We start from the raw sequence: 27,619 nt of genomic DNA, 5'->3' as shown, positions 1-27,619 counted from the left end.
TGGTTCAGAAGACCAAGGCAGAGGGGTGATCAACAGTGTCGGGTGCTGCCCACAGGTCAGCAAGCTGAGCACCAAGGACTGACTGCATTTAGCTCTGTGAGAACCCCTGGTGACCACCTTAGGAGCAGTTTGAGACCAAAAGCCCAGAGTTCTTGGGCTCAAGAAAAATGAGAGGAAAGAAATTGGAGACAGTGATAATACACAACTCTTTCAGTGAGCTTTGCAGCAAAGGGAAGGAAAAAAATCAAGATGGCAGCTGGAGGGGGAAGAGGGTCAAAGGAAGTCATGGTGTTGTGGCTGTTGTTTAATAGGAGAGAATGCAGGACTGATGACCTTGAACGAGTAGAGAGGATGGGAGTTCCTGAGTGACAGGCTTGTACTTTGCTAGGAGCGTGAACACAGTCTAGCCATAATAATTGGAGAGAAGGGGACTTCCCTGGTGGTGCAGGGGTTAAGAATCCGCCTGCCAATACAGGGGACACAGGTTCGATCCCTAGTCCGGGAAGATCCCACATGCCGCGGAGCAACTAAGCCCGTGCACCACAACTACTGAGCCTGTGCTCTAGAGTCCACGAGCCACAACTGCTGAGCCCGCATGCCACAACTACTGAAGCCCGCGCACGTAGAGCCTGTTCTCCACAACAAGAGAAGCCACCGCAATGAGGAGCCCACGCCCCACGACGAAGAGTAGCCTCCGCTCGCAACAACTAGAGAAAGCCCGCGCAGCAACGAAGACATAACGCAGCCAAAAAAAATAAAGTTTAAAAATAATAATAATAACTGGAGAGAAGGCAGAATACATGGGTACTTTCATTTTCTCAATGAAATAGGAAGCCCAGTTGGTCTCCTTCCCAAATGCCACCTTCTCAATGAGGCTGACCCAGACCTGACCAGCCTACTTAAAATCACACTCTCCAACCCAAATTCCTCTTTCAGTCCCTCCACCCCACTCTACTTTTTTTTTTTTTCTTTCTAAAGCATTAACACCTTCTAGAACAGGGATTCTCAACCTAGGTACTATTGACATTTGGGGCTGGATAATTCTTTGTAGTTGGGGGCTGTTTTGTGCCCTGTAGGATGCTTGGCAGCAACCCTGGCTTCTACCCCTTCTAGATGCCCCTCCCCCTGTTGTGACAATAGAAATGTCTCCGGACATTGCCAAGTGTCCCTGGGGGGCAAAATTGCTCCCGGTTGAGAACCACTATTCCAGCATCTAATATAATTTACTTATTTGTCTATTATTTCTCTCCTACCATCAAAATATAAGCTCCACGAGGACAGGGAATGTGTCTGTTTTGTTCACTGACGTGTTCCATGTGCCTAGAATAGTGTCCCGCACATAACTGATGTTCAACAATTATGTGCTGAATAAATGAACAAATGCATTCATACAAAGGAGTGATTACAACAATTGACTGGAATTTAGGCTGTTTGAGGGAGGAACGTAAGGACATAAGAGGGATGAGGGGCTGCAAAAGCGTGGCAAAATCAATGGATTGTAGGTTCCAATGGGGTCAAAAGTTTATTGGAGTTGGGGTGCTAAAGAGAGCTGGAAAGATAGGGGTGTTGAATAGAGAGTAGGATGCTTGGGATTGAGATTATAGGGAGACGGTTGCTGTCATTATTGGCAGCGAAAAGATTTAGGGGACTTCTGTGGCAGTCCAGTGGTTAGGATTCCACGCTTTCACTACCGAGGGCCAGGGTTCAATCCCTGGTTGGGGAACTAAAATCCCACAAGCCAGGCAGCTCGGCCAAAAATAAAGATTTAGATCAGTGCTTCCGGTAGAAACCTAACATGAGCTGCATATGTAATTTTAAAATTTCTAGTAGCTACATTAAAAAAAGTAAAAGATACAAGTGAGATTAATTTTAATAATATATATCCAAAACGTTATTTCAACTTGTAATCAATATAAAAATTATTAATGATAACATTTTTTCCCACACTAAGTCTTTGAAATCTGGTATGTATTTTTTTTTTTTTTTTTGGCTGTGTTGGGTCTTCGTTACTGCCCCAGGGCTTTCTCTAGTTGCAGGGGCTACTCTTCATTGCGGTGCACAGGCTTCTTACTGCGGTGGCTTCTCTTGTTGGGGAGCACGGGCTCTAGGCGCGTGGGCTTCAGTAGTTGTGGCTTGCAGCCTCTAGAGTGCAGGCTCAGTAGTTATGGCGCATGGGCTTAGTTGCTCCTCGGCATGTGGGATCTTCCCAGACCAGGGATCGAACCCGTGTCCCCTGCATTGGCAGGCAGATTCTTAACCACTGCGCCACGAGGGAAGTCCCTGGTATGTGTTTTATACTCACAGCACATGCCAATTCAGACTAGTCACATTTCTTGTTTTTTTTTTTAGTTCCCTGACCGGTGATCGAACCTGTGCCCCCTGCAATGGAAGCGCAGAGTCTTAACCACTGGACCACCAAGGAAGTCCCCAGACTAGTCTCATTTCAAGTGCTCAGTGGCCACATGTGACCAGTGGCTCCCATATAGGACAGTGCGGCTCTCCAGTATAGCTATGGGAGTGAGTGACTGGGATGAGATGGAAGGCAAGATCATGGGAGAAGATGGGTTCAAGGAACTGAGAGGCCTGGCAGCTGGATCATCCACATGTATATCAAAGTCTCTAAGAATTAAAATAGGAATAGGATGGAGAGAGTGACAGCAAGCCAGGAGCCAGAATTATCAAGAAATGAGCCATGCATGGGTCAGGAGATATCTGAAGCAAAGTGGGTGGTATAAGCTAATAACTTGAGCTTAAACCCAAGTATTTGAAAGGAGGAGGGAGGAGGATGTCTATCAGTGGCCATGGGGGAGGACCCCTACCCCATCTCCAGGCCCAGTGGTGGGAGGGGTGTAGAAAGCCTGTGGGACATGGGGCAGCGAGCAACAGTGATCCCAGGGAGGGCAAAGTTTCTGACAGAGCAGGAGGGTTAAGGACCATTTGCAGAAGGGGGCAAGGACACGGGAGATTTTGCTGAAGATGGACCATCAGCTCTAGAGCGCATGGTGAACAGCTACCAGGAGCTGAAGGTGGACATGGGATCAGCTAAAGGGATGGCCAGAGCCATGGAGAACCTAGAGGCTTCAGTCCCTGCGGTGAAACTGAGCAACAGGGACAAAGAGTAGGACCGGTTCTGATGGTCTTGAGGCAGGGGTAGGGTGGTGGGCCGGCTGTGAGTGTGAGAGCACGGAGAGCAGGGCTTCCTGCCAAGGGTAGGAAGGGTTCTGAGGCTCCAACTTGATTCCCATTGATGGAGGCAAGGAGGCTGGAGGAGGGTGGTCCGTCTTGATGCCTGCCAGTAACATGTATGGGCATATATGGAACACTGACATAACTTTATGAGAGGAGGGCAGGGATTCAAAATGGGAATTCAGCCTCTAATTTACCACAAAAAAAAAAGTGTATTATTGTAATTAAAATTAATTTAAAATAGCATCTGCTATGTAATATCTTGACAAAAATATTAAATCTGACTTTAATGAGGAAACAATCAGGACAAATGCAAATTGCGGGTTATTCTACACTCTGCGCTTCCACTGCAGGAGAAGAGGGTTCGATCGCTGGTCAGGGCAGTAGGATCCCATATGCTGTGTGGCACGGACGAAAAAAAAAAAAAAAAGTTAATATCATGAAAGATGGCCCAAAAAGGTGGGAGGAGAAAGTTGTTGTAGATTAAAGGAGATTCAAGAGACACAAGAACCAAATGCAACATGTGATCTAGAATTGGATGCTCAATTTTTTTTTTTTTTTTAATGCTACAGAGAACATTTTTGACACAATTATGTCAGAAACTGGGTGGCTTAAACAGAAATGTATCATTTCACAGTTCTGGAGGCTGGAAGTCCAAGATCAAAATGTCAGCAGGATTTGTTACTCCTGAGAGCTGTGAGAGAATCTATTCCAGGCTTCTCTCCTAGCTGCTAGCGGTTTGTTGGCAAATCTATGGCATTCCTTGGCTTGTAGAAGCATCACCCTGATCTCTGCCTTCATCATCACAGGGTGTTCTCCCTGTGTGTGTGTGTGTGTGTGTGTGTGTGTGTGTGTGTGTGTGTCTGTGTCCAAATTTCCCCTTCTTTTTTTTTTTTTTTCTCTTTTTTTTAAAATAAATTTATTTATTTATTATTTATTTATTTATGGCTGCGTTGGGTCTTCGTTGCTGCACGCAGGCTCTAGTTGCGGCGAGCGGGGGCTGCTCTTCATTGCGGTGCGCGGGCTTCTCATTGCAGTGGCTCCTCTTGTTGCAGAGCACGGGCTCTAGGCACACAGGCTTCAGTAGTTGCAACATGTGGGCTCAGTAGTTGTGGCTCACGGGCTCTAGAGCACAGGCTCAGTGGTTGCGGCGCACGGGCTTAGTTGCTCCGCGGCATGTGGGATCTTCCTGGACCAGGGCTCGAACCCGTGTCCCCTGCACTGGCAGGCGGATTCTTAACCACTGCGCCACCAGGGAAGCCCCAAATTTCCCCTTTTTTAAAGGACACCAGTCATATTGGACTAGGGCCCACCCTAATGACCTCATCTTAACTACTTACATCTGCAATGACTCTAGTTCCAAATAAGGTCACATATTGAGGTATTTGGGAATAGGACTTCATTTTTTAGGGGTCAAAATTCAACCCATAACAGATTGATACAGAGTATCAATATTAAATCTCTTGAGGGCTTCCCTGGTGGCGCAGTGGTTAAGAATCCGCCTGCCAATGCAGGGGACACGGGTTCGAGCCCTGGTCAGGGAAAATCCCACGTGCCGTGGAGCAACTAAACCCGTGCACCACAGCTACTGAGCCGGTGCTCTAGAGCCCGCGAGCCACAACTACTGAGCCCGTGCACCGCAACTGCTGAAGCCTGTGTGCCTAGAGCCTGGCTCCGCAACAAGAGAAGCCACCGCAGTGAGAAGCCCGCGCACCGCAATGAAGAGAAGCCCCCACTCGCCTCAACTAGAGAAAGCCCGAGCGCAGCAACGAAGACCCAACGCAGCCAAAAATAAATAAATAAAATAAACAAATTTAAAAAAATATTAAATTGCTTGAGATAATAATAGTGACTTCTGGTGATTCCTTATTCTTTTTTTTTTCTTTTCTTTTTTTTTTGGGGCCGCGCCACGCAGCTTGCAGGATCTTAGTTCCCCGACCAGGGATTGAACCTGAGCCCTCGGCAGTGAAAGCACAGAGTCCTAACCACTGGACCTGCCAGGTCAAAAAAAAAAAAAAAAAAAAAAAATGACATGGACTGCCAGGGAATTCTTGGTGGTTCCTTATACTTTTTTTTTTTTTAATAAATTTATTTATTTATTTATTTTTGAAGGTGAGAGGGCCCCGAAATATGGGGTGGTTAGTTTTTGTTTGTTTGTTTTAATTTATTTATTACTTATTTTTGGCTGTGTTGGGTCTTTGTTGCTGCACGTGGGCTTTCTCTAGTTGTGGTGAGCGGGGGCTACTCTTCATTGTGGTGGCTTCTCTTGTTGAGGATCATGGGCTCTAGGCATGTGGGCTTCAGTAGTTGCAGCACATGGGCTCAGTAGTTGCGGCTCACGGGCTCTAGACTGCAGGCTCAGTAGTTACGGTGCACAGGCTTAGTTGCTCCACGGCATGATGGTTCCTTATTCTTAAGAGACGCCTGCAAAGTATTTAGGTGCAAAGTTCAGGTTGTCTGCAACTTACTTTCAAATGTTAGCAAAATACATGCTATGTATACACGTTTATATGGGTAAAGAAGTAGAGCAAAAGCAGCAAAATGTTAACAATGGTGAATCTAAGTGAAGAGTGTAGGGAGTTCATATTCTTTTTTTTTTTTTTAATATTTATTTATTCGGCTGTACCAGGTCTTAGTTGCGGCACGCGGGGTCTTTTAGTTGCGGCATGCAGGCTCTTAGTTGCGGCGTGTGGGATCTAGTTCCCTGACCAGGGATTGAACCCGGGCCCCCTGTATTGGGAGCGCAGAGTCTTAACCACTGGACCACTAGGGAAGTCCCAGGGTGTTCATATTCTTTCAATCTTTCTGTAGGTTTGAAATTTGTCAACATAAAACTTCGGGAGAAAAAAAATTTTTTTAAGGTAAAACTGTGAAAATCTTTTGGCTAAATTATTGAGGGGTGCCAGGGAAACAGCCATTTCTCCAATTTGGTGAGGATGGCTGGAGGCCCTAGCTTGTAAGAGGCCTCAGTGTCCCTGCCCTGGGCCCTCTCTTTGGGCTTCTGCATCTCCATAGGCAAACATTTCCTGAGTGAGCTGAAGGCATTTTACACTCATTGTCTTGCCAAAGTCTCACCAGAACCTCCCATGAGATGGATGTTATGATCCCCACTTACAGATGGGGAAACTGAGGCTTAGAGAGGTCAGGTAACTTGCCCATGACAGCAGAACTAGACTGGAATCAAGGCTGCACTCCTAACCAGGCCCTGGAATTTCACGGGCACCCTCCAATCCCCATCTCTAACCAGGCCCCTTTCCCTACCTTTAGGGCCCTCCACGAGCCTTAGGGCACAGCCTGCCCTGATCCCAGCACGCAGCCCTTATCCTCCTGCCTCACCCAGCCCAGCCTCAACGCCTGGGTCCTGCCCAGTCATGGACACCCCAGATTAGAACAAGTGAGACCCCTCCCAGACCTCCCCTCCCCCTACTCCTCTCAGCAGTCTCACCTGGGTGGGGCAGCAGGATGTGCTCTTCAAATCCACTTCCTCCCGTCTCCACCCTGCTCTGGACCCCAAAGGCTGCCCTCTAGACCTGCAGAAACTCAGCTCCAGGGGGCCTCTGGCTGCTGCTTGGGTTTGGACAAAAGGAAGCAGGAGATGGGAGGGAGGGAGGGAGTAGAGTGAGGTGGAGGAATTAATTTCCTGGGCTGCCTTCCTGCTTGGCCATGGCCAAGTGCTTCTACTGAGAGCCATAGCTCCCGCAGGGTAACACCTGCCTTTTCCTGCCTGGCTCCCGCAGAGTAACACCTGCCTTCTCCTGCCCGGCTGACCCGGGGGTGATACCAGCTCCTCACTGCTGTCGGGGCTCAGGGCGCCACCACTCCTTGGTGGGTTCCTCTGATGCTGCCCACACTTCTGTAAACTGTCCCTTCGCTTTTTTTTTTTTTAATTAATTAATTAATTTTTTGGCTGAGTTTGGTCTTCGTTGCTGCATACAGGCTTTCTCTAGTTGTGGCGAGCGGGGGCTACTCTTTGTTGCGGTGCGTGGGCTTCTCATTGCGGTGGCTTCTCTTGTTGTGGAGCATGGGCTCTAGGTGTGCGGGCTTCAGTAGTTGTGGCTCGCGGGCTCTAGAGCGCAGGCTCAGTAGTTGTGGCGCAGGAGCTTAGTTGCTCCGCGGCATGTGGTATCTTCCTGGACCAGGGCTCGAACCTGTGTCCCCTTTATTGGCAGGCGGATTCTTTTTTTTTTTTTTTTTGTCAAGTCTTACATCTAATTTGGAATTATACAAAGTTTTAGTTTACTGATTTCCAGGACTTTTCTTTTTTCTTTATACATTTATTTATTTATTTATTTATTTGTTTGTTTGTTTATTTATTTTTGGCTGTGTTGGGTCTTCGTTTCTGTGCGAGGGTTTTCTCCAGTTGCGGCAAGCGGGGGCCACTCTTCATCGCGGTGCGCGGGCCTCTCACTATCGCGGCCTCTCTTGTTGCAGAGCACAGGCTCCAGATGCGCAGGCTCAGTAGTTGTGGCTCACGGGCCCAGTTGCTCCGCGGTATGTGGGATCTTCCCAGACCAGGGCTCGAACCCGTGTCCCCTGCATTGGCAGGCAGATTCTCAACCACTGCACCACCAGGGAAGCCCTGGCAGGCGGATTCTTAACCACGGTGCCACCAGGGAAGTCCCGTCCCTTCGCTTGTAAACTCTCCTCACTTACCCCCATGTGAACATCATCTGATTTGTGAAAATACAGGAAGACAACCTGGTCTTTAGCTGTCTCTGATGCCCCCACTCCTCCCTCCATTTTCTAAACCCCAGGAAGACAGATCCAGGCGGGGAGGCCAGCAGCTTACAAAGTTGTCTTTATTGGTTTCTTACTGCCTCACAGAGTGTCAGGGTCTATCCCTCCCGGGAATATGGCATTTGAGGAGATAAATACTTATTTTGCTCCCTACTCATCAGTAGGGGGAGGTTTAATAAAAATAGTAATATAATAACAATAATAATGACTGTGATCAATAATAAAATGCCCCTATGATCCCCTAATACACAGGTGGTTGAAGCTTTGAGAAAAAGGACCCCTCGCCTTTCTGCGAAGGGCCAGAGTGTGCCTGGAAACCCGTAGGGTGCCCATCTCCCACCAAGTAGCCCTTATAAATACCCCCCCATCCCATCCCTGGCTCGGAGTTATCTTCCTCCTGGACAGATTAGATGACAATGTCAGTTGGCTCGCGGAGCCCCTCCCTCTTCCCACCCCCACTGACTCCCCCCCAGACAGAAGGCGCCTGCGCGTGTGCTCTCCCAGCTCCCTCTCCCTCCACCCCTCTCCTCTGGCCTCTCTCTTCTCCATCGCTCCTCCTTTACCCTTCTCTCCTCCTCTGGATGGCTTTCACCTCTTTCCAATCACTATCCCCTCCTCTTGCACTTCCTTTCCTCCCCCTTGCCTCTCTCACCTCCTTCACCGACATCCTCTCCCTCCTTCTCTACCTCTTTCTCTGGATTAGAGCCTGTCTTTCCTGCCCTGACCCTGAGCAGAGACTGGGATATGCCCCAACTCAACCTCCTTGAGGGTTAGACAGTCCACAGCCAAGACCCCAGACTGCTCCCAGGAACCCGGCCCCTCTCTGTCCCTCTTCTGGACTCTTGCGCACAGCACTCCTGGGGCTTGGCCCTGGAAATGAGAACTTTGGCAAAATCACCCCTGGACACTGGCGCAGAGGGGCCCCCAGGGCAGAAGGGGGCCATCCTATTCCCCATGGCTAGCACAGGCTGGGGCTGGGAGCAGAGCGAAGGGCGGGATGAGGGCTGGGAATCAGATCCCACCCCACCCCGGCGCTGTCCTAGCAACCCAGGCCATGGCTGCCCAGCCCAGGCCCTCCCTGAGTCCAAATTTCCACACGTCCCGGACCAGCCGGAGTATGGCGTTCCTCAAGCTCTTTGCTCCCTCACATCTCTCGGTCCTGGGATTGGGGGTTGGGCCCCGCCGGAGGGTGTCAAGGGGAGCTCTCAGATTCAGAGGCCGGGGGGAGGCTCCGGGGCCGTTCTGAGACCTGGAGTGGAAACAGAAAGAAGTCAGGGTAGAAAGAGGAAGGCAGGGGACTTCCCTGGTGCACAGTGGTTACGACTCCGCCTGCCAATGCAGGGGACACGGGTTCGAGCCCTGGTCCGGGAAGATCCTACATGCCGCGGAGCAACTAAGCCCATGCACCACAACTACTGAGCCTGCAAGCCACAACTACTGAAGCCCGCGCGCCTAGAGCCCGTGCTCCGCAACAAGAGAAGCCACCGCAGTGAGAAGCCCGCCCACCACAACGAAGAGTAGCCCCCGCTCGCCACAACTAGAGAAAGCCTGTGCGCAGCAACGAACACCCAATGCAGCCGAAAATAAATAAATAAATTTATAAAAAAAAAAAAAAAAGAAAGAAGGAGGAAGCAGGACTCTTCCCTCACCACGTCAGTGCCTCCCAGAGGCTTCCCCAGGACACATCCCTTGCTGCGGCAGGGCCATCGGAGGAGGTCAGATGTGAGGTGGGGTAGGGGTACGTGAGAAGAGCCTGAGGAAATCCTACTGAACTCTGGAGCCCAAACCAAAGCCCCTTTGTTCATTCACTCCATTCTACATTCAATCAACAAATAGGCTTTACTCCAGGCAGAAGACAAACTTGACCCCCACAATCAAGGAACCCAGACGAAAATCACAGCACAGCAGGACCAACAGTTAGGAGGTGGAGGGAGGAGGGCGCCAAAGGTGGCGCCAGCCCCAGGGCGGCAGTGACCACGTGACCAGGCAGCCAAGTGGTCTCTGGAGAAGGTGACAGTGGTGCAGAGCCTTGAAGATGGCCTGGGCCTTAATCAGGTGGATGACAGGAAAGGGCATTTCAAGAGAAGCAGGGGAGACAGCAGGGGTAAGGGCCTGGAGGTGGGAAAGAACATGGTGGTCCCAGGGCTCTGAGTGGCTTGGTGTGGCTGCAGCGGGGGCGGCAGTTGGAGATGTGGCTGGAGGGGGAGTGGGAGCCTTCCCAAATCCTTAGATCTTCCTGGTCCCCAGCCAGAGTGGACTGCTCCCTCCTCTGACCTCTCACCCACAGGAACTCCTAGAGCGGGAAATCCCTGGCAGTCCAGTGGCTAGGACTCTGCACTCTCACTGCTGAGGGCCTGGGTTCAATCTCTAGTCAGGGAACTAAGATCCCGCAAGCCATGTGGAGTGGCCAAAAAAAAAAAATCCAAGAGCTCCCCTGTTGTGGTGCTCTCCCCTTGTGCCAGGTACCTCCTACAGGTCTCATGACAATAACCTCATTTTACAGGCGAGACAAGCTCAGGGAGGCTGGGCACCTTGCCCGGGGCCACACTGCTGGGACAGTCAGAGCCAAGACAGTCAGACCTCGGCTGACCTGCCTCCAGGCCCCTGCTGGGACCCACTAAGGGGCGAGACAGGGGAGAGTCAGCATCTCTTAGCATCCAAGGCAGGGATGGGCTCAGCTTGTTCTCTGGCCTCAGGTCCCAGCGCAGGGCCCAGCACGAAACAGAAATGCCTGCCTTTGAATGGGGAAAGGGAAAGCCCCCACTGGCTCACCTGTATCAGGGAGGCCACGGGGCTCAGAGATCCCTGGGGGCAGGACACCGACTCGCTGGACAGAGACGTCCAAGGCTTCCTCTTCACTGCTCCAGGAGCAGGATAAGCAAGGGGACAAAAATCCAGGATCAGGTCTGAAGGGTCCAAAGGGGATGGAAACATGGGGGAGGGACGCAGAGGTCGTGGAGGCAGTGAGGCTGTCCTTACTGTGGTCCGCGTCTCCAGCGAGGCCGTCACTGCCCGTGGAAGCTGGGCGCCGCGAGGCCTCGGAGAAGCTGTGGGGCCGCTGCGGGGCAGAGCTGCGGGCACCTCGGCCCTTCTCTTCCGGAGCCTGTTGGGGACAGTGTGGAAGGCTGGAACCAGGTCAAATGAACTGCATACGGCCTGGACGCCCTGAGGTCCCGGGTCCCAGGTAAGCAGAGGCCGGTGATTGGCTCAGCCTCACCAGGGAGGCTTGGGATTGGCTCCAGAGGACTCACACTCACCGGGGGCAGGTCCCTGGCGCTGGGCCTTCCGTCTGCAGGGCCCACGTGCACCAGGTGGTTGAAGTTGGTGGGCGTTGAGATGAGCTTGGAGCGCACAAAAGGGTCCTTCAGCATCTCCCTACAGGGGGAAGGGGTGAAGGGAGGAAGGCTGCTAAGGTGACACCTCCCCGCCCTCTCCGGGACGGGACGGGGAGGCTCGTGCTTCGCCCCGCCCCCAAGAGTAGGAGGTCCCGCCCAGCCACCGCACCACGCACGCGCACCTGCGCTGCTGCTGCAGCTGCTCCTCCGACACGCGGAAGAAGAAGCGGCGCTTGCTCTTGGTGCGGAACAGCTGGCGCCGGCTGTTGTCGGTGAGGTTGGGGATGTCGAACTCGTCCGTATCTGCAGGAGAAGCAGAAAGCTGGGCGGTGCTCACAAGATCCCACGGCGCCAGTCAACTGGTGCTCAGGGTCACACCCCTTCCTCCCACCCCCACTCTCCCTCACCTGCCAGCGGGTTCCTGAGGTAGGTCAGGCGGACCTTCTCGGTGCCAAAGAGGAACAGGGAGCCCTCTGGGTTCAGGGGTCGCACCTGAGGCAGCAGGCACAGAGGTCACGCCATACTACCCGACCGCACCCCAGTCCAGCCCCAGGGATCTGAGCAGGCCCTCACCTTCTTGAGTGGCACCGTCTGGACCCATTCTGCTCTCCTCACATCAAACACATCGATGGCATTCTCGCTAAACACTGTCAGGTAGGGGGCTGCGTAACCTGTAGAGTGGGAAGCTGTGCTGTGCAGCCCCAGGCAAGTGAGGCACCTCTCTGGGCTTGTTTCCCCCTCCCTATCACAGGGAACACCCTGTGCACTGTCACAGCACCGTAACTTCCACGCCCCACCGAAGGTCCTCCTTCTCCCAGTTGCCCCACCCAACCTCCATAGCAAGTCAGAGATAACAATCAGGGAGCACTCACTCTAAGCCATGTCAGGCCTAGTTCTAACCATGCTGCATATTTTTTCTCCTTTAATTCTCAAACAACTCCAGGCAGGTAGTATTATTGCCCCTAACTTACAGATGAGGGAATGGAAACCCCAGAGCTAAGTCTCACTCCGTGGTGAGTGAGAGCTGGGAATTGGCCCCCAGCAGTCTGGACCCAACCCACAGGCCTCACCCGAGACGGGCGATTGTTCATGAAAGGAGTGCTGTCCCTCTCTTCCAGGCTGTAGCCCATCACACGAGCTACCTGTGGACATTTGTGACTCCCCTGCTGCCCTGTCCATTCATTCATTCATTCCTCCAAACATTCATAGCATCTGGGGTGCGCTTGCCTGGGCTGGGTGCTGGATGTGATGAAGAATTGCAGGCCCCCCACACACAAAAGGTGCAGAGAGCCAGGGCAGAGGTCTGAACAGAGGTGGGGCAGCAAAAAGGAGCAAAGGACCGATTGTGGGGGGGGAGGGAGGGAGCGTGAAAGCTGTAACGATAATGACAGCAATCATGGGGGTCATTTCTGGAGGGCCTACCAGCTCTAGGCCCTGAGCTGCCACTGGGGCTGGACTCGGTTAACAGTTTGCCAGGTACGAAAAGGAGAGTACTTCAGGCAGGGGAAGAGCATGAGCGAAGGCATGGGAGGAAGATCCCGTGCAAGCCACCGAGGGTGTGGTCGGGCAGGAGGACACACGCTGGCCTCCAAATCCAAGCTCAGGAGTTTGGGCAGGGCCCTGTCTTCCTCCAACGTGTGGGCTACACCGCAGGTGTCGGGCCCCACCCAGCCTGGCCCTCCAAAGGCCTCACCCCAACCCGTGGGCACTGCTGGCCACAGCAGCTCTTGGATGCGAGACTTGCGGCCGGCGCTGTCCACATAGACCCCGGCGGTGGTGAAGAGCAGCAGGAACTCACTGAGACTGAGCTCCACGGCGCCCAGGGCCTCACCCAGGCCCCCGCGGGATGGGAGCAGCTCCTCAGGCACCAGACTGGCTCCCAGCGCTAAGGGCGCAGCCTCGTTGAGCAGCGGGTAGAGGGTGAAGGCGCCAGCCGCGCCCACGCACAGCCGGTCACCCAGCAGCCCCAGGCTCTGCACAGGTGCTGGTGCCTGCAGCTCGCGGATGCGGCGCTGCCAGGGCCCCGGGCCTGGACCCAGTTGGTAGCAGAGCACCTGGCGCTTGACTGCGACACAGAGCACGGGGGTGCGGGCCTGCAGGATGCGCCCGGCTGCCAGGGCCTGGCAGCCTCGAGACTCGGGGATCTTGGCACCTGATGCCTCCACATTCTCCAGCTCGGCCAGGGCAAAGAGGCGCACGCTGGGGCCGCGGCCGCACAACACGACCAGAAGGCCCGCGGTGGGGCTCACAGCCAGCCGCTGCACCCGCCGGCACTCACCCACCTGGAAGATGTCTGTGGGGTTGGCGAGGGAGAGTGTCACCGGCAGGTCGGTGAGGAGCAGCCCGGTGCCCGGCCTCCTCTGTCCCCTGGGGCTGACGCGCACCCCGCCCGCCCTGGCCCAGCCTGGTAGGTACCGTTGCTGTGCAGGTGGATCACAAAGAGCCCCTCCTCAGTGCCCAGAGCAAGCCGTTTCTGGTCTGGTGGAGGGAGGGAGGGAGAGGGTCAGGGGTCCAAAGGCCCATCCAGAGGCAGGAGACTGGGCAGTTTGCCTGCCCTTGCTAAGCTTCGGTTTCTCCTGAGGACACTGCCCCTGCATCACTGGACTCTTCTGTCCCAGAGTCTGGTCTGGCTCTAACAGGGAAGGGCCACGGGGACAGGAGTCAGGGTGAGAGGCCCCCCACCCCGAGCTGTGGGATTTGGGGTAAGTCACGTCACCTCTCGGAGCCTTGGTTTCCCCTTATGTAAAACGGGGATAATAGTGGCAACCTTTCTCACACAGCTGCTGTGAAGCTGTGAAGAGATGAAGCAGTGCAGGGTGAGTGTTAAGCTCACAGCAATCCCTGCTCGATAAATGCCCTTGTCCCCCGGCTCCAGACTGACACAGGGGACCTGGAGGATGCGGGCAGTGGCTCCTGTAGCTCCCGTCCTGAAGGATGGCAGGGAGAGGTCCCAGCCCGCCGGGGCAGGGCCGGCTCAGGGCCTGGCTGCTGGGGGAGGCCAGGGAGCCTCCTCTCCTGTTCCCCAGCTGTCCGACACGGAGGCCCCGCTGTGCACCAGGCTCCTGGCTGAACACAGCAGCCCCGCAGGAGACAGTGTGAGGCTCCCCCATGGTCACCTGGCTGCTGGTAAGAGTCAGGAGCGGAACCCTCCTTTATCTCTTCCTAAAGCCTCTGCTCTTTTTGCTCACTTGAGATTCTTTGAGAAAAAGCAGAAAGGAGGGCGCAGAGAAATGGAGCGGCAGAAGCCAGGCTCCCAACCCTCAGCCCAGGTCCCTCACCACACACACAGCCGTGTCCAGAGGAGTGGCGAGGAGGACACATGTGCAGGAGGGTCCACAGCTCAGGGCTGCAGGGACTGGGCAGTGACAGCGGCCCTAGTGATCGTGGCAGGCCGGGACTCCTCCCCCGAGCCTGCCTGGGCGGCGCCCCCTCTGTGTGAGGCTCACCGATGATGGCGGCGCAGAGCGCGTGGGGCAGCAGCGGCAGCCCGTTGTCGTAGGCCTCCTTGAGCGCGTACACCGGCCGGGGCCTGGGCCGTGCGTCCAGCAGCAGCTGCTGCAGCTCGCCCAGCACCTGCAGCCAGCGCTCCCGCTCGCCCTCGCTCTCCGCCAACAGCAGCACGGTGCACGTGGCAGGCGGCACCGTCAGCTGGGAGGCCGTCACCTGTGGGCGGGGACTCAGGCTGGAGGGCAGAGGGCCAAGAGCCAGCCGTCCTTCCTCCCGTCCCTCTCTCCATCGGCTGATGCTTATTAGCACGGGCATTGGCTTGCCCAGGGCACTGCTAGGTGCTGTCTTGCAGCAGGTGATAAGCCAGGTGAGGTGGTCAGACAAGCATGGGGATGACTCCAGAGCCCGGGGACCAGTGCCATCGGAGGGGAAGGATGGGGCATTGTGGGACCACAGGGTGGGGCCCCCTCACCCAGGCTAAGCAGTGAAAGACGACTTCCCAGAGGAAGAGACATTTCTGCCGGAGCCTGGGGGATGAGTGGAGTAACCCGGAGTGCTGGAGTGGGGGAGGGGCAGGGAGCTGGTAGGGTCAGAGATGTGGGGCCTCAAGGCTACGGTTAGGAGCATCCTGAGGGCGATGGGGAGCCGCAGAAGGGTCCTAAACGCGGCAGGACACAACCAGCTTCATATATGGAAAACTGCACTGCAGGATGAAGTGTAGCTACACGGACCAGAGCGGAAGCCACTGTAGCCGTCCATGTGGAGGCGAGGGGGGCGGGAGGAAGGGGGCAACCATGGAGATGGAGAAAAGTGGCTGGAGTGGGGACAACACAGAGGCAGACAGAGGTCTGGTCCATCACCCCACCCCCCCACCCCGAACTCACCCTAAAGATGCGGGGCAGGTCCTTGGATTGGGCGTGGATAACATCCGAGGCCAGGACAGGGGTGGCTGAGAACTGCAGGTCCCTGGGAGGTTCATGGAGCCGGTCAGAGGTCGCATGGCCCCGGCTGCCCCCTTGACCCACACATCCCCTGCCCCAAACTACCGCCTGGCACCCACCTCAGATCCAGTGCCTGCAGGAGGGCCCCGCTGGCTGGGCTGAGCCTCGGGTCTGGGGCATCAAAGAGCAGCAGGCGCGAATCACTGAGGGCAGCAAACACTCGCTGCCAGCCCCGCCGGACACCCGAGGGCCGTGGCACCTGGGGGGAAAGCAGGCGTGGGAGGGCCTGCCAGGGCCCAGCCACCCACGCCCGTCTTCCCCCTCCCCCAGTGCTGGCTCACCGACAAGAAGCCCTCGTAGGCGGTGCCCGTGCCCGTTTCAGGGTGCACTCCCAGGGCCGTGTGGAGGAGGTCAGGGGGCACGGGGCAGGGTGGGGCCTGTGGGGCACAAGTCGAGTGACAGAAGTAGCCGCAAGCTGTGGGGAAAGCGGGAGCCGATGGGTGGTATGAGGTGGGGTGCGGGCAGCCTGGACCCGGGACCCTGGGCCCTCCTAGCCCCAGCTCCCCTCGGGCCATGGTGACCCCTGAGCTGGCACCGATTCCCCATAAAGTGAGAAAAGAAAAAGAAAACGGAGCAGTGGGAAATGCTGACCGGGAGGCGCCAGTGGCCTGGCCTGAAACTGCCTGGGTGTGGCAGGCTCGGGGCCACTTCCGTTCCCCCCACCTAGGGGCTGTGGCTGGCGCGTGGGAGGCTGGTGTGCAGGGGGGTGGAGTGGGTGAGGGTCTCACCGTCACAGCCCAGGCCCTGACGGCCCAGGCCCAGCATCAGCGAGGTGCAGCGGAGACACTTGGTGGGGGATGGGAAGCTCCGGGGGCGCAGCGTGTGTGAGCCAGGCTGGGGAGGGGGACACGCCCATTACCCATGCCTGATCGCGGCCTCCGAGGGCGTCGCACTCCCCGCCCCGGCCGCACTCCCCCCCAACCCCGCCACCCCGGCCACCCTGAGGTTCGCGCAAGACTAGGGAATGAGCCAGGTGGCAGTGTGAACTCTGAGCCCCAGCGAGTCTGTGGTCGTACTCAAAACTTATTGCCGCCACCGCCAGCCCCACTGCAGTCTGCCAGCCAGGACGCACGTGGGGGGAACCCAAGCGGGTCCTTGGAAACCTGGCAGAATGGCTTGGTGCCCCCGCTCCGCCCCGCCGGGCACTGACCTTTGCAGGAGGACCTTCTGCAGGGGGTGTGGTAGCAGCAGGCGTTCTGGGGAACACAGTCTGCAGGGGAGGGCGAGCAAACAGGTGAGCTGTGCACAGGCAGAGGGTGGGGGCCCAGCCTCCCCGAACTGCGGGTCTCCTGTCGGTCCTCACCCCCAGGCGCAGGCTGCGGCGGCCCTCTGGCCTCAGCTCGGGCTCCAGCCCAGGCTTCAGGGCCTCTCCTGAGACGCCGGGGTCCTTGGTGGAATCCCTCTGGGGAATGGGATGGGGGCAGAGTCAAGGTCCCTGTGTCCTCCCCTGGGACTCTGCCCCAGCCAGCCCCGCACCCGTTCTTACCTCTGAGCTCCGGAAGGACAGGAAGGGAATCAGGGAGTTTGAGGGCTTGGTGTCTGCAAACAGAGGGCACAGGTCACTGGGACCAGGGACTCCACCCTAACACTTGTCACTGAGGAAACCAGGGGCCAGGGCGGGGACCTCAGTTTCCACCTCAGTAAAATGGGGAAATGACCACAGGCCGGGAAGGGTTGGGGGGCTGGCATACAGCAGGTGCTCAGTAAGTGCTAGCTAACAGATAGTGGGTTAGGCAGCAGAGTCTGGAACAAACTCTTGTCTCCACAGCCCGGCCAGGTTGTCGTGGGACTCCCTTGGTGACCTGGAGCAGAGGACTTGCTCTAGGACAAGGCACGCGGACGGCCACTCACCCCCCGGCCCATGGGCCCGCAGCTCCTCCCGGAGGGTAGCCAGCTCCTGCTGCAGGCCCTGGTTCTGCCTCTCGACCTCCTGCAGACGGCTGGGGAGAACCAGGCAAGAGCTCGCCACAGGCCTCTGCATGGGTCCTGGGCCCCTCGCAGTGCCTGCCCGTGGTCTCACCTCTCAGCCCGCAGCTGGGCCTCCTGCACCTGCGTCAGCCGCTCCTGCAGGCCCTGCTTGGCCCGTATCTCGGCCTCAAGTGCTGACTGCAGCTCCAGCCTGGCCGACGCCTCCATCTTCTGCAGCCGCCGTGCCTTCCACTGGTGATCCTGGTGGCCAGGGGCAATCAACGTAAGATGCCCCGAGGGCCTGATTACCTCAGAGGCCCTCTCCCGCCGCACCACCTGGCCAGGCTCAAAGCCCCAGCTCTGCCCCTGAACCGGTGTGAGTTTAGGCAAGTCCCTGATCTTCCGTGAGCTAGTGTCCCTACCTGTGGAGTGCGGCTCCTGGCACCCCTCCCCCTGGGTGTCCCCGGGGCTCACCAGCGGCCGGGCAGGGAGAGTCTGGGTGCCCACGTTCCGCAAGGACTCCAGCTCCTCGGCCATCTTGGTGGCCAGCGCCTGCAGGTAGCCTCTTGACACCTTCTCGTCATTCACCCTGATTGGGAAGGGGGCTCAGGGTCAGGGGCCGCGCCCTCAGCCCTGCCTGGGCCCCGCCCCCGCCCCGAGCCCCGGGGCCCCCACCCCGAGCCCCGGGGCCCCCACCAGCTGAGGATGTCCGCGATCTGGGCCTCCCAGTTGCTCTCTGTCTCCCGCTGCTCGCCCTCCAGTCTCTGCTTGCTCTGCTGCTCCCGCTCCAGCTCCTCCACCAGCTGGGGGTCAGGTGGGAAGGAGGGCTCAGCCCCCAGGGGCCCCAGCACCCCTGAGGCCCACCCGTGTCCACCCTCGCTCGCCCACTATGGCCGGCCCGTGGCCCTGGCAGCCCTGCCCGCCCACCGCCTCTGTCCCACCACCGGCCTGTCTCTCCGGCCCTCTGCCCGCCCTGCTCACCCGCTGCTGCTCGCGGCTCAGCTGCTGGTTCTCCTCCTGCAGCCGCCGCAGAGCCGCCTCCTTCCCACTCGGCCTGTGGGGGAGGAGGACGACTCCGTGACGCCCAGCTCGGGCCCTCGCCCTGTCCCCTGCCCCGGCTGCCCAGCTCACCCGTGGCCGCGGGCCTGCTCCAGCTGCACACGCAGGGCAGCTACCTCCTGTCTCAGCTGTGCTTCCTGAGGCCTGCTGCCCTCAGGCGATCCTGTGCCGTTGGTCTCAGAGGCGGTGTGGATGGTCTGCAGGACATGGAGAGGGCTCAGGGCAGGGGCCCAAGGAGCCATGGCCCACCCTACCCCTGGGGCCTGGCCCTGAGGACCCTGAGTGGGGTCAGGCCAAGAGAAGTGCCACTTGGCAGGGGGTAAGGCCCCACCACCTTGATCTGGGGAGGCTCCTTCTCCAGGCTTCGTTCCTGCTGTCTCTGGAGCTGCGTCACCTCCTGGCTCAGGGTGGCCACCTGGGCCTGCAGCTGGGATGGGGTGCAGAGGCAGCCAGTGCTGACCTTGTCCACCCCAACTCTTATTTTTTTTTTTTTTTTTGGCCGCTCCTCGCGGCATGTGGGATCTTAGTTCCCCGACCAGGGATCAAACCCGCGCCCCCTGCAGTAGAAGCGCAGAGTCTTAACCACTGGACCGCCAGGGACGTCCCTGTCCACCCCAACTCTTGGCCTTGCTCCAGACTCTCGGGCTCTGCCGGCTGCAGCAGGAGTGGAGGCATTGGACCCTTGCCCACCCTACCTGTTCCCTCGCTCAGGCCTTGGCCAGCCACAGAGGGGGTGCAAAGGCACTTGGTGTTCCCGGCACCCCGAACCGAGCTCCCCAGCCACACCAGAGGTCCTGGGGGCAGGGCCCTGTTGCTGTCCCCACCCACGCCCATCACTCACCTCCCTCTGGGCATCCCAGGCTTCCTCCAGCTGGGAGTTCAGGGCCTGGGTCTCACTGGCCATGGCCACCTCTCTCTCCTGGGCCTCCTGCAGCTTCTGGAGCAGCTCCTCCTGCCACCCCTGGGCCCTGCACAGCTCCTGCTCCTGCGCCCGCAGCCCTGCCCGAGCCTCGACCAGCTCCTGCGGTCCAGGTGGGGGTGGGGAGGGCAAGGCCTGGAGTCAGGGCACGGACCCCCTTAGCATCGAACTCTGGGCCACTCACCCACCTCACCAAGCCCTACCTGGAGGAGCTGGTCTCTCTCCTGCCGCAGGTCACTGTCCTGGCCTGAGCTACCAGCCGGGCGCCCGTCCACTTTGCTGTCCCTCAGCGTCTCTGCCAGGAATTGTCACTGAGACCCGCACACACTGAGAGCCCAGCCTCAGCCAGGAACTCTATGTGCAGTATCTCACGGAACCCTCACCCCAGCTTGGCCCATTTTCTACATGCAGACTCAAGAGAGTTTAAGATACTTCCCTAAGATCACACAGCACGTACAGAACAGGGGCAGGACTGGAACCCAGGTTGGACTCAGCCGTGTTGGGAAAACAGCTCAGCCCCCAAGGTGAGGGTGGAGGGGAAAGAGACGGGGTGCTGGGGGGTACCTGACATCCTGTCCTGCAGAGTCTGCACTTCCTTCCGTAGCTGCTCCAGCTCCCGATGGTCTGAGGGGGTCTGCAGAGCCTCTGCAGTGGGGGGCACCCACAGGTGAGGAGCTCGTCCTGCAGCGGCAGCCCCCAGGGCAGACCCACCCTGCCCAGCCCAGCCGGCTCCCCCGTACCTTGGAGCTTCCGGCTCAGCTCCACCTTCTCCTGCTCCAAACTGCGGAGCTTCCGCTCCAGGGCAGCCAACTGCTCAGAACTGCTCTCAGGGCCCAGACTGGGGAGAGCAGGGCAACAAGAGTTGGCAGAGAACCACCCTCCAGCCTCCTCCATTTTTCTGCATCCAAACATGCATTCACCTAAGAAACACCCACTATGCACCAGCTCTGTACCCAAGTCTGGGCTCTGTGTGGGGAAGAAAAACAATCAAGACCAGACCCTGCCCTTAGGAGGCCTCAGGCTGTTAGTGTGGGCAGCAGCCCAGAGCAGTGGTTCCAGGGTCCCCGGGCCCTGGTTCAAGCCCCAGCCCTGGCCCTTACAAGCTGTGTGACCTTGAACATATTAGAATCTCAGTTTTCTCACAGGAAAATGCAGGTGATGCTAGGGGCTCTTCCAAGGGCCGTCAAGAGGACTCAGTGATAAGGGCCCAGGGGACCCCACGCCCAGCACATAGTGAGCGCTCCACGAGTGAGGGTCAGACGCATCCGCATCTGCTTACACTTTGCAACTCCCACTCCCCCAGGACCTCGCTGCAGTCTCAGACCAGCCCCACAAATGGAACTGGGCTGAGAGCATCCTGCCCATTTTATAGGGGTACAAAGTGAGGCTCGGGGAGCAGTACTAGGCCTCTGGCTCTGAGTCCAGTACTCGCCCAGCCAGCCGTGGAGGGTCCTGTGAGGGCCAAATGCTGGGGCAGGACCCATAGGAGGCATAGCCCCACCAGGACCTTGAGGGCATGGTGGGGGTTGTCCGGCTGAGGGCTCAGAGCACACTTCCCGAGCACCTGTCTCATGCGGATACCAGGTGGGCCATTCAGTTACTTTCCCAGGGTCCTGATGGGCTACGCTCCTGGTGTTCTCCATGCCAGCAGACCCCAGCTTCCCACCAGGTGCGTGAGGACTAGACTCACCTGCCTGAGGTATAGGTGAAACCCACGAATGGCAGGTGGTGGCCTAAGAAGGTCCCGTGGGAGGGTGGCGGCAGGGTCCCCTGCAGGAGAAGGAGAGGTACAGCTCTGTACCTGTAACAGGTACAGCTCCAGGTGGAGGCTCGAGACCCAGGAGACCCCCTGGGACTGAGTGCCGACCTCCTCCTGCTCAGGTGGGAACCTAGAGGGATAACACAGCCCCCCCCCCAAAAAAAGACTACAACTCCCATAAGTCTTTGAGGTTCCGGCCTCCCAGGTGCTGCTGGGAATTTTCTTTCTTATATGATTTCTAATTAACAGGATGACACCTGTGGTCAAAGGACCTTCACTTGGCACAACCCACCTCAGTGCAGGTGAACCAGCCCAGGTGAACCATAACTCCCATGAGTCTCTGGGGTCTGAAGGCCTCATCCCCAGCCCAGCAACTGCTTTGGGAAACTTCGCGGTGCGGGGGAGGGTCCCACAGCCACTGAGATTCAAGGCAGTTTCCCCACTGCTGTGGGCCCCTCCACTCACTGGATGGTTGAGGGTGTCGTCATCCACGTCGAAGTTGGAGGTGTCCATGGGCCCGCGAACCTCGGGGATGTAGGGGGCAGTGCTCGTCGCCAGCCGCTCCCAGTCCACACCTTCGAAGAAGGGGTGGTTCCGGAAGTCGTCCAGCCCTCCGTGGCCCAGACGCTCCTCCTGGCGGCACAGCAGCTGGCGGATCAGGTCTTGGGCACTGGCCGGCACATCGGGCGCATCTGGGGGGAACTGCAGGTGGTCCTGCAGGCCCGGGGGAGGGGTGCAGGTGAGTGTCCAGAATCCCACCCTTGCCTCCAGGCATCTCCAACCTCGCAGACTCAGGAGTCCCGCTGCCTTCCCAGAACCCCAGGGCCTGGTGGCCAGACCTCGTGGTTCATGATCTTGCCGTAGGTTTCCACCAGGGATTCAGCGTAGAAGGGCGTCTCCCCAAAGAGCAGCTCGTAGGCACAGACCCCCAGGGACCACCAGTCACACTGTGGGCCGTAGTGGCCCCTGCCCTCCTCCATGGCCTGCAGGATCTCAGGGGAGATGTAGTCGGGCGTCCCCACTGCCACCGACGAATCCACCTGTGGGTGGTGGTGTTGATGACGCCATGACCATGGCCTCAGGCTCGGCCCCTCACCACGATCTCGGGTCTGGGCCTAGCACCCCAACTCCCTAGGGTTTGGCTGGCCCGGTGCCCCCATCTGGGCCCCAGGCCTAGCCCCTCCTTCCCCTGGGAGTCTGATGCCACCTGCACTAGGCCTGGTGCCTCCCGTTCCCCTAGGAGTTCTCCCAGCCAGGTCTCCTCTGTCCCCATCTAGGGCGGGGTCCCTTACCATGCCACTGTTGTTGAGCCGTAGGCAGGAGCCAAAGTCGGCCAAGCGGATGTGCCCGTTCATGTCCAGCAGGACATTGTCCGGCTTGACGTCCCTGGGGGAGGACAGGGAGAGTGAGGGGCTTGATCTGTGCATGTAGATGTGCATTTAGGCACATGCCTGGGTGTGCGAGTGTGTGTATGCTCGCACATGTTCCTGCATCCACACGTGAGCCGTGTGTGTGCCCACGTGTGGGAGGGGGGAAGGATGATGGCCAGGCCTCCTGGCTCCAAAGAAGGAAGGTGGTTAAGTTGGGGAGAGGGACCCATAAGGACGACCCTTGGAGGCAGCTGAGTGTACCGTGGGGGACACAGGAGTCAGACTCCCCCAGTGCAATCCACGGCTCCGCGACCCACTGGCTGAGTCACCGTGAGCCAGGTGCTTACCTGTGCTAAGCCCTGACTACCTCATCTGGAAAATGGAATGATAGCAGCTCCCATCACACAAGGTTTTGGGTGTGAGAATTCAAAGGTTCTGTGCATACGAAGCACCCAGCACAGGGCTTGGCACTTATGTGGTCAGCTGCCCCCAGAGCTGTCAACAGGGACTGAAAGTGCAGCAGGGGCTTTGGGGACCCCACCTGTGGACGTAGCCCAGCTGATGCAGCGAGTGGATGGCCAGCACCATCTCGGCCAGGTAGAACTGGGCCATCTCGGGCGGGAGACGGTCCTCAAAGCGGCTCAGCAGAGTGAGGAGGTCCCCTCCAGCGTAGTAGTCCATCACCAGGTACTAGAAGGTGGTGGGCAGGAGGCAAGAATCAGATGGCGGGGGGGCACCTGCCCCAGGGACCCATCTCCCACCCGCCTCACAGGGGTCCCACAGGGCTCTGGGAACGCAAGGCTGTGTCTCCCAGCAGCTCTGGGGCAGCCAGCTCCCAGCCAAAGCTCAGGCAGGAGGCCCTAGGCCTGAGCTGGTGGGGAGTGGAAGCCTTTCGGTCCCAGTAGGAGGGTCTCTCTCTTCCTGGATCAGTGCTTCTGGCCCCCAAAAGCCTTCTCCTTTGTCCCCAGGTAACCCCCTCCAGCTTTGCTGAGCATCCTCACCAGGTACTCCTCATCTTGGAAGGCGTAATGCAGAGCGGTCACCCAGCGGCTGTCCCCCTTCACCAGAACGTCCCGCTCCTCCCGGAAACAGGCCGTCTGCAACAGTTTTGGGGCACAGGGGGTAAGGGAGGGGGGTGGGATTGGAGCCCAGGAACCCCACCTTGCCAGCTCAGGGGATGGAGGAAGATTCAGTAAGTCTAGGAATGTGGATCAAGGTCACCTGTGTGAGCCTGAGCCTGTGCTTTATGGCTCTGGGCCTCAGTGTTATCATAAAGAAAATGGGGGGACTTCCCTGGTGGTGCAGTGGCTAAGAATCCACCTGCCTATGCAGGGCACACGGGTTCGAGCCCTGGTCCGGGAAGATCCCACATGCCGTGGAGCAACTAAGCCCACGCGTCACAACTACTAAGCCTGTGCTCCGGAGCCCGCGAGCCACAACTACGGAAGCCCGCGTGCCACAACTACTGAAGCCCACACGCCTAGAGCCCGTGCTCCACAACAAGAGAAGCCACCAAAATGAGAAGCCCGCGCACCACAACGAAGAGTAGCCCCTGTTCGCCGCAACTAGAGAAAGCCTACGCGCAGCAACGAAGACCCAACGCAGCCAAAAAAAAAAAAAAAGGAAGAAAATGGGAACAACTCTGCTTGTTCTAAGAAAGGCTTATTGTGTGGAAGGGATAGGAGGAATACGCGCTGCCGGGGGTGGATCCTCTTCCTGTTCGCAGCCATGCCCGACCGCTTCCCCTGCAGGTCCCGGAGGTCTGTAGCCACCCAGAGTTCCCCCAGACACAACACTGACCTCAGCCCTCTTCAGCATCTCCCACTTGTGCAACATTTTCATGGCAAAAATCTGGCCACTGTCCCTCTGCCTCACCACAGCGACCTGAGGCCACAGAGAGCACTGGGATCAGTCCAGCCTGGGTGCAAACGCCCTCCTACCCCCCACCCCAAGGCCCTTTGCTCACCTCCCCGAAGGCCCCTCGGCCGATCACCTTCAAGATCTCAAAGTCATCTCTCTGCAGCTGCAGCTCTTTCACCTTTGCTATGAAGGGGCTGACTGAGGGCACACAAAGTGGGGCTCAGAGAGCCTGCAGGGAGGCTCTCTCTCACCTGCAGCTCCCACAAGGCCAGGGCAGGGATGACCTTCGCAGGGATGGTCTCTGGCCAAGGGGTTGACAGGCGCTGCAGCCCATTCAGCCACGGTCAGGAAGCATGGAAGGTGGGGTCCTGGCTTGGCTGACTACCTGGCCCTCCGGAATCCATGGTTCCCTGGACCCCTGTCCCCAGATTCCAGGTGGCCTCTATCTCAGGGGCTGATGGGATTTGTAGTTCTCCCCAGCCTGGGGGCTGACCATGGCTGGCCAGGTCACCCTGGAATGATGGGGATACCATTCCCACCCCCAGCTCACAGTTCTTGGCCCTTTAGCAGGACCAGGCCAGGGCCTGTCTTGGGAAACTGGACCGGCAACATTCCTTGTCCCCAGAGAGGCTTCTCTGCCACTGAGGAGCTGTGGGTCCCTCTGTAGGCACAGAGGTACCTGGCTGGAGTGAGGCCTGGGGCGGCCCCGGAGGATAGGTAGGGCACGGTTCTACGGGGCTCTGGGCGGGCAGGCTCTGTGCTCCCCGTGTGGGGCCTCCTCAGGCCGGAGGCACAGTGAGGTCTGCCCAGGTTCTCACAAGACTCAAAAACAGGGCCAAAACGCCTTTCCCTGGCGCCCGACGCTGGCACCTGAGGATGTGAGCGCTCAGGATCTCCTCCAGGCCTGACCAGCCCTATGACTCTGAGCCCTGCCTCGCTCTCTGGACCTGCATCTGGCCACAAACCTCCTCCTTAGAGTCCCTGACACTCCCAGGAGGGACATGTCCAGCCACTCCCCGGCCCTTCTAGGCCTGGAGGAGCCCCAGGCCTGTGGGAGGGAATTGGGGCCTGGAAACTTAGGGAGGTGAGGGGGCGCAGCAGGGGTTGGGGGCAGCTACAGTCTGGCTCCTTGCCTCAGTTTCCCCCTGCCAGCAGGTAAACTCCCTGCCAGCTGGGCAGGTCTGTGGTTGGGACAGAGAGCTGCTCCACAGGTTTATCAGGCAGAACCCCCCCAGCATGGGTGGTGTGGAAACCTCATTACAGAAATTAATTGTCTTTTTCCTGGGTCCATGTGTGCAGCTGGGGAGGAGCAGCTGCAGGTCTGCAAGGGGGAACCTGAGGTGAGGGTGGCTACCCATCAGCCAGACAGGGGCCAAAGCCTGGGGCCCATAGCCGGGAGGACCCAGGCCCCCAGGACAGGCTGCCCAGTCCCCTTGCCTTGCTGCAGGGATTGGGGCTCTGGGCAGGAGCAGGGATGGGGGCTCTGGGCAGGAGCAGGGACAAGTTGGGGCAGGAGCAGAGTGAGTCACTGCTCTGTGAGTTACCTGGGGAGATGTCAACAGACAGGCCCCCACGCTGGGGTCCAGGGCAGAGGTGCCAGAGGCAGGCAGGGAGGAGCACACGTGTGTGTGGGCATCACAGGGGGTGATGACAACATAGTCAGACACACACACATAAGGTGCAGGAGTGCCGGGGAGACAGCTGGGCAGCAGAGGCAGGGGCCCTCCGACTGCCCTCACCCTAGAGGAAAGGGCTGGCACTGGACCCAACTCACTGGCATGTCTCACAGGCCCCTAACCGTGCCAGGTTGGGCCTCGTGCCTGCCCAGATCTCAGGAGTGCCAGGAATGCTAGTCGCCCACTGGGCAAACACTCGCCTCACCCCGCCCTCCAAGCCAGGCCCCCATGGCCTTCCCCCATGGCCTGGCCGGGCGTGACCAGGGAGCCCTGGGGGTGGCACCAGTGCCCACACTGGATTCAGGGTCATCCCGGGCCAGCCACTCCCAGTGACTCAGATGAGTCAACGCCAGGAAGGGGTGCAGACCCACCTCCATCCAGCCCCCTTCCCCAGCCCTGGGGAGCAGCCCTCAGGAGGCCTGGCCAGCCGCTTGCGCACAAAGGGTCTGAGGTTGGTTCCTGTGTCCAGTCTTGGGTGGTCTGGTGTGCAGGGAAATGGAAGTGTGGGGTGGGGTGGGCGGCGGATGCCTGCAAGTGTGCACTACCTATGGATCTGTGAGTGGAAGCAGACAAGTGTGTATCAGATCCAGCATGGGTGCGGGGGTCGGCAGGGTTCCCTGGGTCTCTCCAGGAGTTGCACGTGAGTGTCTCAGTGTGTCTGTGGAATGTGGGAGCCAGAGAAAGCATGTGTGTCAGTGGCTCACATGCACAGGGGTCCCCGTGTGAGAGGCTGTGTTCTCACGGGTCATGAGGTGACTCTGTGTGGAGCGTGTACTGTGTACATGTGTCTGGGGTCTACACCTGGGGCCAAGTTTCTGTGTGTCTGAGATGTGTGTGGTGCACACGTGCCAGGTTCTGGGAGTGGGAACAAGTGTGTGTGTGAATCTGAATGAGGGTAAAGTGTGCAGGTGACTGAGAGGGCCGGAGTCTGGTGGCACGTATCAGGGCCAGTGCGGGTCGTCTGGGAGCGGGGGGAACCTGTGGGAGTGCGGCTCCCCGCGGGAGGGTCTGTGGGCGTGGAGCACGGAGGGAGAGGCTCCTGGCGCGGTGTCCCTCGGGCCACCCCCCCACGGTCCCTCCCGGGCCACTCACCCCAGTTCAGGAACTGCGCCACGTTGCGCTCCCGCCGCAGGGGGGCGCTGCTGAGCTCTTGGTGCAGCCCCAGCAGCAGATCCAAGAGGCCGTCGAGCCCCGGGCCGCCGCCGGCCTCGCTCCGCGCCAGCCGCTCCAGCGCGCGCAACCGCCGCTCCATGGCTGCGGCCGGAGCCCTGAGCCCGGGCTAGAGTCGAGTCGCCCGCATGCCCGCCCGTCGGTCCGTCCGTCTGTCGGTCCGCGCGTCCTCCCCCCACCCTCCCGCCCTCC

The 27,619-nt window shown here is 58.4% G+C and overlaps 1 protein-coding gene across 21 annotated transcripts; it reads right to left on the bottom strand.

Moving 5' to 3' along the window:
* Nucleotides 1-930: 930 nt before the first annotated feature.
* On the bottom strand, nucleotides 931-27,619 carry CDC42BPG (CDC42 binding protein kinase gamma). Of its 21 annotated transcripts, none has more exons than XR_014232002.1 (39): nucleotides 27,350-27,618; nucleotides 24,688-24,779; nucleotides 24,522-24,605; nucleotides 23,723-23,818; nucleotides 23,263-23,411; nucleotides 22,644-22,737; nucleotides 22,191-22,391; nucleotides 21,817-22,065; nucleotides 21,283-21,362; nucleotides 20,333-20,430; nucleotides 20,157-20,237; nucleotides 19,796-19,887; nucleotides 19,515-19,694; nucleotides 19,008-19,100; nucleotides 18,746-18,870; nucleotides 18,596-18,668; nucleotides 18,311-18,417; nucleotides 18,089-18,203; nucleotides 17,727-17,875; nucleotides 17,558-17,646; nucleotides 17,193-17,245; nucleotides 17,010-17,108; nucleotides 16,857-16,916; nucleotides 16,435-16,540; nucleotides 15,988-16,121; nucleotides 15,766-15,905; nucleotides 15,590-15,671; nucleotides 14,705-14,921; nucleotides 13,674-13,736; nucleotides 12,952-13,551; nucleotides 12,329-12,400; nucleotides 11,832-11,929; nucleotides 11,666-11,750; nucleotides 11,441-11,561; nucleotides 11,181-11,298; nucleotides 10,903-11,026; nucleotides 10,696-10,802; nucleotides 9,573-10,035; nucleotides 7,968-9,172 (listed from the first exon to the last, which is right to left on the bottom strand). XR_014232002.1 is itself a non-coding variant. In XM_082344015.1 (38 exons), exons 1-38 carry the CDS (start codon nucleotides 27,507-27,509, stop codon nucleotides 5,545-5,547), a joined length of 4,752 nt encoding a protein of 1,583 aa, XP_082200141.1. In that variant the 5' UTR covers nucleotides 27,510-27,617; the 3' UTR covers nucleotides 931-5,544. The 21 variants fall into 21 exon arrangements, 8 of the variants coding, with proteins under 8 accessions (XP_082200141.1, XP_082200135.1, XP_082200136.1 ...); XR_014232006.1 differs by having other exon boundaries at nucleotides 9,573-9,969; nucleotides 27,350-27,617; XR_014232007.1 differs by having other exon boundaries at nucleotides 10,696-10,784; nucleotides 27,350-27,617.

Source organism: Balaenoptera borealis, assembly GCF_965194805.1.
Source record: "Balaenoptera borealis genome assembly, chromosome: 11".
Classification (NCBI taxonomy): domain Eukaryota; kingdom Metazoa; phylum Chordata; class Mammalia; order Artiodactyla; family Balaenopteridae; genus Balaenoptera; species Balaenoptera borealis.
This window is presented reverse-complemented; position numbering and strand designations above follow the sequence as displayed.